Source organism: Amblyraja radiata, chromosome 28, assembly GCF_010909765.2.
Source record: "Amblyraja radiata isolate CabotCenter1 chromosome 28, sAmbRad1.1.pri, whole genome shotgun sequence".
Classification (NCBI taxonomy): domain Eukaryota; kingdom Metazoa; phylum Chordata; class Chondrichthyes; order Rajiformes; family Rajidae; genus Amblyraja; species Amblyraja radiata.
This window is the reverse complement of record NC_045983.1, coordinates 23,154,059-23,166,458: the sequence shown is the minus strand read 5'-3', so window position 1 is coordinate 23,166,458 and position 12,400 is coordinate 23,154,059. Positions and strand designations below refer to the sequence as shown.

General features: G+C 37.7%; 1 protein-coding gene across 1 annotated transcript in view; it reads left to right on the top strand.

Annotated features, from left to right (window-relative positions):
• eln (elastin) overlaps positions 1-12,069 on the top strand; it is a 122,993-nt gene extending 110,924 nt beyond the window's left edge. The window contains exons 54-59 of the mRNA XM_033046078.1: positions 255-338; positions 1,387-1,434; positions 2,882-2,923; positions 4,990-5,037; positions 5,894-5,953; positions 10,273-12,069. Coding sequence (XP_032901969.1) covers positions 255-338; positions 1,387-1,434; positions 2,882-2,923; positions 4,990-5,037; positions 5,894-5,953; positions 10,273-10,319 — 329 coding nt within the window. The 3' untranslated portion in view covers positions 10,320-12,069. The remainder of the gene's footprint in view (positions 1-254; positions 339-1,386; positions 1,435-2,881; positions 2,924-4,989; positions 5,038-5,893; positions 5,954-10,272) is intronic.
• Positions 12,070-12,400: the final 331 nt, after the last annotated feature.

Here is a 12,400-nt window from a genome sequence, read left to right as displayed (position 1 = left end):
AAATCTCTAATATCTAGTTAGTATATAGATGGAATTTGCTATATCAAATGAATAAATACATATGTGTGATGTTTCGGGTTGAGACTTCTTCAGACTCTGGAGAAGAGTCTCGACCTGAAACGTCACCCATTCCTTCTCTCCAGAGATGCTGCCTGACCTGCTGAGTTACTCCAGCATTTTGTGTCTACCTTCAATTTAAACTAGCATCTGCAGTTCTTTCCTACACATAATAAATTCTTTTCACTGTATTGTAGCCGGTGGGATGGGCTTGCAGCCTGGCGGCGGAGTAGGTGTACAGCCTGGCGGAGGAGTGGGTGTACAGCCAGGCCTTGGATTGGGTAATGTACTGTCTTGAGAAAGGCAGTTTTTTTTCCATGAAATCATGAGTAATCCATTGTGACTGTTCCTAGAAAAAACATAAGCAAAAATAACAATTGATAGCTGTATCCTTGAAGGATACATGCAGGATAAATTGATGAATTTTACTTCATGTCCAATATAATGACATTTATTCATTTCCTTTATTCCTATATGATTATATCTATTCTTCGCACGATTATGTACACTTGTACTGTATAAAATCACCCCCTCATCCTCCTGCGGTGGCATGGAGGCGCAGCGATAGAGCTGCTGCCTTACAGCGCTTGGGTTCGATCCTGACTACGGGTGCTGTCTGTAAGGAGTTTGTACTTTCTCCCCATTACCTGTATGGGTTTTCTCCGAGATCTTCGGTTTCCTCCCACACTCCAAAGACGTACAGGTTTGTAGGTTGATTGACTTGGTGTAAAATTGTCCCAAGTGTGTGTAGGATGGTGTGCGGGGGATCGCTGGTCAGCGTGACATAGTGGGCCGAAGAGCCTGTTTCCTTGCTGTATCTCTAAACGACACTAAACACAAGTAATCACCCCTTCATCCTCCTGTGCTCCAAGGAATCTAATTGAAGTGCATTAGTTCCAGCATATTGTGCTGAATATCAAAAAAAATGAATCCCATTACCAATATCACCTTCCCATTTATGGAAATAGAATGCCACATTTCCAGTTCTTCACAAGCTAAAAGCTCAAGGAATATTATCCATCATCTCCATGGGCATGTGGTGGTAGAATTTGCTTTTAATGAATCAATCTAACTTTTGAACTAAGTCATCGAATTATTTCATGAGTGTACTGAACACGTGAATACTGTCAGCCTAGCTGAAAGTTATACTGAAACTAATATGGTTGTAATCAATTTGATTTGAATCAATTTAGAACTTCAGTATTAACCAGAGAATGAATTATGTTTACATTGAATGGATAATAATTTTTTATCTTGTTCTGAACATAATGAGTTCTGGACAGTGAAAGTAAAATCAAAGAGTTAACAGTGTGTGCATGGTAATTACAGGTGTAACTGGAGTTCGACCCAGCAGTGCTCCTCTGACTCCCCAACCAGGTACCATTATTACTGCTAAATAACTAGCATGTTGTTGAGTATTCTGGGTCCAGGGGTAGGTTTTATTTATGGAAGTGAAAACTGTAATATTATTTAAAGTGGTTCCTGTCCCATATGCATTGAAAGGAACCATGAAACCAGAAATGTTTCATAGACATATAACAGTCATACAAAACTTTTTTTAAAGTGTTCATGTTTGGTGCAGAGAAGATGTACCAAAATTTCATAAGAGCAATACCACTGAAGATGAAAACAGTAGCGTTTAAAATCTTCCTTAACTCAAGATACTGGCAGTGGAAGAAGTGAATAATGTCAAATGAAACATGAAAAATGTTTAATTCTTTGTTGCTGTAGCTGCTTTTAAAATGAAATGTCCATGAATAGGAAATTGAGGTATAACATTGGAGATGCTTGAGTGTCATAAACGTTGCTCTCTGATTTTAAGATGGTCACTGGAGATAACAATAGCCACAATGAAACAGGATTTACCTCCAAACTATATTGGATGTTTGGTGGATGAAATGTACCATCTGACCATCTCCACCCTGCCATTTACTCCACTCTAGGATTCATTTGCATCAGGCTGTTTGGTAGAAACTGTGTATTATGGTGCAGGTCATCCTGAAAAACCCCGGGCATCCCCTCCATGTAATTCTGGAGAGTCAAAAGAGCACTCGGAACAACAACCGGCTCCTCTCCCTGCGCTGTAGAACGGAGCGGTTCAGGAGATCCTTCACCCCTGCAGCCATTAGATTTTATAATTCGGACCGCTAGGCTGTAGGGGGATGCATTTTGCAATTTTTAATTTTTAATTGTTAATTATTGGTCTTTTTAAGTATTTATTGCTCTCAGGTAGTGTCCACATTGTATTCTATGTATTTTATGTCTGCGTTCGTTTTGAATCTGTGGGTTTGTTGGTTGGGGGCTTCTGGACATCTGAATTTCCCTGAGGGGATCAATAAAGTATTTATTATTATTATTATTATTATTATTGTTATAATGATGTGTTGCTTGTCAGTTCTAGGCCACCACAATATAAGGTGACCCTGCCCTATAATGCGGCAGTGGAATGCAATATTCAGGGAAAGGTCCAATTTGTGGAAGGGGAAACAAATGTTAAAGACTAGAATGTGAACCAAAATGAAAAAAATTAGCCTTTTGAGAAATCTTCAGCTGAATACCCCTTTGTGCTTGTTAAGAGTGGACATAACTGCTGATCAGTAAGCAAAACCCAGAGCCTCTTGACATCAAAGGATCCCTATCAATTTCAAATAGCATAACCACGTGAAACATTGGACATTGGTAAACATTTGGTTCCAAAGCAGCAATGGACAATAGGTCATTAAAAGTTCTTTTTTGGATGCTACTTCAAATGTCTAAGGGAAAATTTGACCTTTACATGAATTTACTCCCTTAAATGATATTACTCTTTGTTTTTTATGAACAGGTGGAGTGCAGCCAGGTTTTGGTACTAAAGCAGCCAAGCAAGGTAATTGAAATTCCTTTAGTGGGAAATTTCTAGTTGTCCCTCTTGAATTATTGGGTTTTCGACATCACCCTGGTAAAGAAGTAGTGTTACAATGTTATTTCAATAAAACTACTTGTTTGACTCTCCACTATTAGTACATAACCCGAGGAGGCTGCCATGGATTAGGTTGGCTGTCTTCAAATTGTACAGCATATAATATTCCCCAATTAAATCACTCCATCTGCTGGACATATGTCCTCAGGAGTCAGCGATTGTAGGAGAACTACAAATTGGCATCAGGAGCCAGGAATATAGAGGGTCTCCCTTGCACCCAGAATCACTTCCTCTCAGTAGCATTAGGTAAGACTAAAAACAATATATGCTTCCCAGAAATGGCATTGACTTCAAGGAAAATCAGCTGATGATCTAAAAACACCAGAACATTGATGAAATGAAAACTAAAGATCTGGTTTATTAATGAGAGGCTCTATAAGGTGCTGGTCAGGCTACATTTGGAGTATTGTGAGCAATTGTGGGCACCATATCTGAGGAAGGATGTGCAATCCTGGAGAGGGCCCAGATGAGATTCACAAGAATGATCCCAGGAATGAGTGGGTTAATTTATGATGAGCGTTTGATGACACTGTTGCTCAAACATTTCACAAAATCCACAGAGTGTACTTAAGCGAACAGTGAATATATATTTTTTAACATTTAAGAACTCACATTCGTTTCTTAATGTCCTAAAATGTTTTACAACAATGGAAAACTTTTGAATTATAGTCACAGTCGCATTGTAAAGAATACGAGAGCTAATTTGCACACCCCAAACTCCCACAAATATCAAAGACATAATACAATGTAATACCTAGAAATTCTGTTTTGCAGGGCAACATGTCCTGGTTGCTGTTCAATTAAATCTTATCACAAACCTGATTGTGTCCTTGACCAAGGGAAGAGTGTTTCTGCCAATATGTTGCAGGATCTCTGTGCATACAATGCCAAATCCTTGTACACATACAATTCCCTAAATAGTTGAATGAAGCAGTTCTTCTAGAGATTGGAGACTTGTTTGCCATTATTGAAGATGTCTAACCTTCCTCGTCACCCATCGAAGGAATCCAAGTAACTGTCAACACATAAGCTTCCTATAGATGGTTCCTTTCCAACACCAGGTCCCAAATTCTTCCACCTCTCTGCATCGCAAGCAATGTCCACAGGGCTTTCTGATAGCCTGTCTAGTTGACTGCCAACTAATTAGAATAACCAGAAATAGTGCAACAAAGCTTATGTCCAAACAAAAATGCAGATGAGATTTAAAATAGTCTCTTTTTTCTCCTTTGTCTCCTTCTTCACTTCTCTTTTTCAGAAGTCATGGGCCACAGATTGCCAGGAGTCAATGGGGATGTTTCATTCCTCAGGCTTGGAGCACATCCTTGAATCTTTTTCTTTGTCCATCTGGTAATGCCCTTCCATGGCAGAGATTAGATTAGAGCATTTCAGTGCTCTGGTGTTGGTCATACAAATGCTATGGCCCGCCCTGTGCATTTGACTGCCCTAGGGCCTCACTGCTGGGGTTATGGGCATGGGAGAGGACACTGTCATTGGTTTGGTTTGCTTATCCTTCCTGTGAATTTGGAGTATTTTACAAAGGTACCTTTTCTTGAGGTGGCTGCTGTAGGTAGCCCAGATCTCAGGAGGTCATGGATCTCTATTGCCCAGTAGACCACAAGTTTTGTGCCAGGTCTGAGGTCTTAATATTAAAACGCCCTTTTCATCAATCAACTAATGGCTGTAAATGGCATATTGAAAGCAATTGTGAATTTTAATTCTATCACCTAACCCACTGTGGATAATAATACTATTTTATTAATTTAAAGAGCTGTTCTAATATCATGCCATTGTGCAGATTGGCTAGAGATGGCATGACTTCATACACACAACTTTTAAAAGAGCTTAACTTAAGTGAATATAAACAATGTCTCACAATATTGTTTTTAGGTAATAAAATAATGGTTTACCGTTTTTATCGTCAATTTAAGAGGCTATTTGATCATTACTGTTCTCACATTCTGGTTCTTCTTCAGGGCTTGGGCAAAGAGGTGCTGGTGGATTCCTACCCTATTATCAACCTGGTAAGGACCTGATACATTATATTTTACAATGCACATAATGGAAAAACATCTGAATGTGTTTGAATTTCCAATAATAATTGGGAGGTATGAGAAAGATAGGGGTGATGGTGGAATAATTGTAGATATAATGTATCGGTAATTCCCGCAGTAATTTGCCCACTGTGTGTAAAGGTCAAGCAAAGATGGGGTAAACAAGTGAAATAATGGTTTAAAAAGTGGAAATTGATTTCTGATGAGAGGGTTGTAATATTACATGCAAATTGAGGCGACATGAGCTCTTTTGTTAGTCTTTGGTGATTGAACTAAATTTGGTAGGCAAATGAATGATGCATTTATAAATACATCACAACATAACCAAGATATTTGGCTATACAGCTGCTCTTCTGGCTGCAAAAGATTTCTTGCAAGGAGATTTTGAACCCTGGTTAAAATAAGACATCTGTTTTGGAATTAAAAATGTCTTTTCACCTTCACGTGCTTAATTCGCATTGTGCTTCTCTAATTTGTTATCAAAATTATAGGCTCATACAAATAACCTCTACATTCTTACATTAGCTGAAAAAAAATCAATATCCAGTGAAAGTAAAGATCACTCATAATTCAAACTAAACAACTGTCAGTGAAAGTGACCCGTGCAACAGATGGTGTATCACAACTGAACAGGCAAAGATGGTGACGAATAGAAAAAAGAAACATACAGTGTTATTATATAGAAATTATAAAGGCATCTTAACTTGCACTTGAACAACTTGATACTAGTGTCAATAGGCTAATGTGACTGCTAATGTCAGCAATCTTCAGACAAGAAAAATGAGATGTGAGGCGCACTTCTGAAAATGTCTAATAACTTACTTAGCAGGAGTCAGAGCTGGATATGGAGATGGAACTGGACAATTGGGGTACCTACAGGCTGCAGGTATTGAATATTTAACTTGGTACTAAAGAATTTCAAAGCAGAAACGTTGCCAATAAGAATATATAATTGATTTAATTTCCACATAAAATAGCTGTTTCTGCTCTCACTGATTTCAAAATATTAGATAGCCAACATAAATGAGCAAATTTGACAGATAACACCATTGATGAGAATGAATGGCCTTTATTTTTATCATTTCACGTTCAGTTTCGTGTATACCTATTTCTCTTTTCTTAAAAGTTGGTTTATGTAGTAATAACTGATTTCCCAGAGGTTGTTCTTTACATTTATTGCTTGGGTTTTTAAACTCCATTTCTTAAGTTACCTCATCAACACATTAATTTTATGTAATCAAAGGAACAGGCTTATAATGTTCCCAATAAATGTAGTAAGCTTTAGGATTTAGAAAATATTAGAAAAGAGAAGACCAAGTCATTGATAAGGAAATATGTCAAATAGTCTGGTAAGAATTGTAAAAACACACTATAAAAGTTTCTTTGGAATGTAAAGTTCATCTTAATGATGGCCATCTATAGATTGAGACTGAGATTGATATTTAGGAATGTAAATAGCAGAAAGGTTAAACAAATATTTTGCATCTGTTTTCAGAGAAGAAGACAAACCTCTGGAGATATTTACGATCTGTAGATGTAGTGTGAATGAGCAACTCAAAGAAGTTTGCATTACCTGACACCAAAATAGAGTACTTAAGGGGACTGGAATTTGATATATCTCCAGGACCTAATGACTTGCTTGCATGAGTTTTGATGGCTCTGGAGATATTGAATGCCCTGCAAATTTTAATCTTCTGAAATTCCCATGACTCCCACAAACAGTTTAAAAAGATTTCAAGGTAGTCAATGTAATCCCACTATTTAAAAAAGGGAGGGAGGAAACAGGGAACCTTAGGTGAATTTGTGTGACATCATGAGAAGGAAGGATGTTGGAATTTATCACTGTGTATAACAGGGAACCATAGAAAATAATAATAGGCTTGGCAGAAACTGTGGATTTTTGAAAGGGAAATCATATTTGATAAATCGGTTTACGGTTTTTGAGGTAATGGAAACAATATTAATGATCAGATCATGTAGCGCATCTAGAATTTCAGAATGCTTTCATATGTGTTTGTGCCAAATAATAGAATCTTAAACAAAAGTAGAGCTTTATGGTGGTATGGATAGCATATTGCTTAATAGGCGATAGGAATAAATAAGCCATGTTAGGATAGGGAATCAACAGCAAATAAAACCTAGGTTTTCACAATTTATATCCATTATCAGGATGAGAAGTAATATACCAAAATCTGCTTATGATACAAAGTTGAGTGCAAGTGTGGGCTCTGAAAAGGACAAGGAGAAGTTGCAGGGCAATGTAGGTAAGCTCAATGAATTGGCAAGCACATGACGGACAGAATCTGATGCGGCAAAATATGATGGCAAACCAAACGAGCTCTGCTAGTGGATCTCAGCAGGTCAGATAACATCAGTGGAGGGAAATGAACCATCTACTTTTATGAACAAGATCCTTCTTCTGAAAGAGTAAATGGGATGTAACCAGTATTTTAAAAAAAAAAAAGGAAAATGCGAGGAGAGGGGCAAGTGCTTACAAGTGAAAGGTAAATACAGGTGAGGAGTGGTGATTCTCAGGTAACTGTCAGGTGGGAAGGAAAAGGTGGCGATAGCAACAGAGGCTGAGAAGTGATGAGGAGAACAACAGGCTGTAGATTCTGGAATCTGACAGGAAAGGAAGATGAATAATAGGCCTGAATGAGGGGTGGTGACAGACAGAGGGGGGGGGGAGGGGGAGCAGCAGATGGAGTAAATGATCCAATGGGAGCAGTGTCTGGGGAGCAGGTAAAGCAACAGTGTGATATGGGGCTGAAGGGTCAGGTGTGGGGGAAAAAAGGGGAGCATGAGAGGATAGGGGTAAATGGGAGGAAAGAGAAAAAAACAATGGAGGTGAGGGTTACCCAAGCTCGGAGAATCCAACGCTCATGGGTTGAGTTGTAAACTACACAGGACAAATATGAGGTGTTGCTCTAAGGCTAAAAAAAAAAAGAGAGGTTTTGGTGACATGAGGGTTTGGGGAGCCTTGTTCATAATCACTGAGAGTTAATACGCAAGTATATGTAAACAATTAAAAGGACTTAATTGCAAGAGGATTTGAGTAACACATATAACTGCAATTATACGGAGACCAGGTGAAAATGTATCTAGAACATTGCAGACACATCTGATGCCACTACATAGGCAAGAATATATTTGCAATAAAATGAGTGTTACACATGTTCACCAAATTTGTTCCTGGGATGAGAGTTTGGAAGGGAACGTTTTTATCCAATGAGGAGAGATTAAGCAAACTGGGCTGATACTCTTGAGTTTTGAAATATAGAGCATATCTTCTGGCTCTTCACCATTTCAAAGTAAGGGAGTCACTCATTCAGGATAATGAGAGAAATTGTTTCTCTCACAATGTAGTAAATCTTAATAATTTTATACACAAGGGCACAGTAGATTTTAGTCGCTTACAATTATTAATACATTTTTTTGATGGCAAGAGAATTCAACATCAGCCATGATCTTCTTGGATGGCAAAACAAGTATGATGAGTTGAATCCCTAATTCATCCTTCTATTTGTTATGTTCTTATGCCATTGCTAATGTGAAGAATAATTTTCTCATGATGACATTCAACATAGAACATTTATTTGATGCTGGCACGTAATTTTGGAACTCAACATCAAATAACCTCATACTGCTTGATGCACATTCAGCAGCAGAAAGGGCACTCTAATTGTTCTATTAATAAGAAACATGTGTTACCTTTTTTCTGGATGGTCCCACATTTCTACAAGTGCTTGATGCTTACTACAGTTGTTTCAAATTTAAAAAAGTCTGCAGATAAAATTCTGACGTGCTGACTGACATTTTGTTGATTTTAAGTCTTTTGCATTAAAAACAAATGCTCCCTGGCAAGGGTGCATAGACAGAAATACAACAAAGAACAGCATAGCTGAGGGAATGAATAAAAGGCATGTAGAAGATGTACAGTTTTGTAGGTTAATTGGCTTCTGTAATTTTTAAATTGTCCACAGTGTGTAGGACAATGCTAGTGTGATTGCTGGTTGGTATGGGTATGGGCTCGGTGGGCTGAAGGCCATGCTCCAACTCTATGCTAAATAGGGTCAGGAAAAACACAACTTTCAATGGCACATTCTTGTTAGTAACTAATTAATTTTGCAAGGGGATCATGAAATATGATTTCGATCTTTTGAGCACAACTGATTTCGATTGTGGATTCCAGAGATTTTGGTAGGAGTCTTCTCCAACGGTGTGGCTGAGCAGAGTTGGTGGTGGGGAGCAGTGGATTTCCAGAAGGTTCCTACAGAACACCTACAAAATAAAAACTTAAGCAGTTTATTTGCACATGACAAAAGAACATAGAACCAGAGTAGCAAACAGCTCTTCAAGACGAAGATGAACATACTGATTTTGTTGCTCATATATATTCCTCCCAGATCACTTTATCCTTTGATTCCTTTCATGTCCAAAAAATTTAAGTTCCAACCTTGAATATACACAATGACAAATTCACACCTCTTTAAGATAGAAAATTCTAAAGATTTAAAATGCTTTGTGCCAAAGAAATATGTGGTTATCAACGTCCTAAATGGCTGACCCCTATCATGACTAGTGTTTAAGATTTAGAAGGTAAAATCAGGCCGTGCAGGGCTGGGGAACGATGAGGTTGGAGGCTTGGGAGCTGCGGCTGGGAGCCGGAAGTGATGAAGCCAGTGATAGTGTTTGAGATAATGTGGTGCTCGTCTGTGGGGTCATGGTCCAAGGATAAGTCATGACTATCTCTCCTGGTTATGGATTCTCAAGCCAGTATGGGTTTCCCAGAAACCTCATAGAATCCTTTATGTCTTGAGATTTTTTGTCATATTTCTAGACGTTAGTGATTTTGACTCAAACGTCCTTCATTGGACAACTCTCTCATTCCCAGGAATTAAGAAGTGATTATAGCTACATATGTCAGTGGCATAAAACCACAACAAATCACTCTGATCAAGTGATTATAACTATACATGTTAAAGTGGCATGGAACCAACAAATCACTCTGATCACAACTCTAACTGACACATGTGACAAATGTCAGACACTTCCATAATATTAAAGATATTCAGTATCTTATTTGATAAAAACCTTTTCCAATTTAATTCTATCAAATGTTTAATAACAGCTGTTTTCTGTAGGTGTTGGCTTAGCTAGAAATATTTTTGTCACCAATTGAATCTATTTTCTTTGTTTCTGAAGGCTCCCCATGTGCAATGGGCAAATACTGTGGCAGAAGGAGAAAATAACCAACTATTGGAAAAGAAGTGACCTCAAGAATTCTGGTGCTACTGCCTGATTTGGAATGTAAAGGATGGTGTGTCATGGAACTCCTCAGCTCCATCCCTTTCCCTCAGATACACCTTTCAACCCCCATTTCATCTACATGTGTTATCAATATCTAATGGATTTTTTTTTTTTATCAAGGAAACTCTGTAATATGTTGTGTGCTTCAAGAGTTTAGGGACCAGTTTACAGCTGAGTCTTTTGCTGTTAATCTCAGTATTAGTTAACACCATCCTTGACTTGATTTGTTTTATTTTGTGACAATGTCTCCAGTATTATTAAATTATAAAAATGGTGTTATTAATTTTCAGTTGCTTGGGCTTTGCTTGACAAAATGTACTGTGAGCAATGCCTGGATTATATAGCTGGCTAGTAGCTCCATCCACCCCTACCATAATATTTGGTGCTAAAAATCAATTTTTGAGAGTGGCAGCTGTATTCATACAAATGATGGCTCAACTGATGCTGGGACCTGAAGTGACCAATGCAACTTTCACATATTATAGTTCTAAATGTTTGTGCACATGGCTGCCAGCACTTTGCACATGGAGGCCAAATTACCTTCCTGGCCAGAATATTCCTGGAGAGATTGATATGATTTTTAAAGTTTATTTGAAGTTTATGCAAGCTGAGAGACATTAGGACAGATTTTCCTTGTCTTCCACTCAAGGCTTCTGATGTTCATATGCACAGAAAACAAGTGCCAGCTATATTTCAGGTGTGTGTATCTCCCCGTCTGATTTTCCTGTATCCATTGCACATACATGACTCAATAGCCCTAGGCTCAGGAAAATCTGCCCCAGAGTAATAAAACATGAATTACTTCACCATAGGCATGGTGTGGCCAGACGTTTACTACCTCCAGGATTAGGATTGTTGAATGAGCTCCATACGATTCAACAATCCGATTACCTCCACAGCTAGTTTTAACTAAGATTTTTATATTATTGATGTCCTCTTAGAATTCTTCCAACTGAGTTAATTGCATAACATGTATCCAGGTTACTTTTATTTTGAATTTGAATAATTTTCCTAATCCATTCCAGTTTATAAATTTTCCCTGGATTAGAAATACAACTTAATTGTCTTGCTGTTAAAAGATTGATCACTGTACATGGTGTTGTGAATCCCTGTGGCACTACATTGTATCTTGGGCATCATCTTTGTGAACAACTATTTAAAAATGAGAGGTTATTTGAACAGAATCATATGCAACTGTTGAATTGCATGCAAATTCAAGCTGTCTGACGTGAAAATGCAGAAGCCCACCAAAGCCACAATTGTTAAATCTATTATACCTTCCAGTTTCTGATCCTTTCCTCTGGTTCCACTTTCTTGGACTCTATTTTTCTGTTTTAACTCTGTTTCTGGTGGAAAATATGATTTTCAATTTTCTTGAAAATAGTGCGGAGAGCAACTTGAGCATCTTAAGTGTTCATAGAAGCAAATGCTGAACAGTTTCTACTTTTATTGCAACTCACCACTTTGTCCTGCAACTCTTTTAATAAATGAGATTGCTTGAAATTATGCTGTCATATGTAATACTTTACATCAGTTCTGTTGTAATAAACATTGTAGCAGAACTTGAGCCCCAACATTAATGTATTGCTTCAGATTTGGTGTAATGACCATCCGCTGTAAACTCTGACTCAAATACAGGATGGATAATAATTCAGTACTTGCTTTTAAAATAAACAAAATTGTTTACTTTAATTTTAGTTCGTAAATCATTGAACACTATGAATAACAGCATCAGAATGAATGGGAAAAACATTAATTTCTGCACAATTTTCGCAATTCATTTTATGTGGCCAAAAGCAATGCAATCCACTATTCTGTATTTACACATGATTAACTATATTGTGAATAGCCATTAAATTATGAATGAATAACACACAGCGGTACAATGAGCAACCCCTACCCTACTGATGGTCATCAAACAGCTACAAAATGGTAATGCTTATGCAAGAAAACCAGCAACAGTGAAAGAGAAAAGTATCATTTATATTGTTTTTATTTAAGCCCAATAAAACTACTTTAAAGC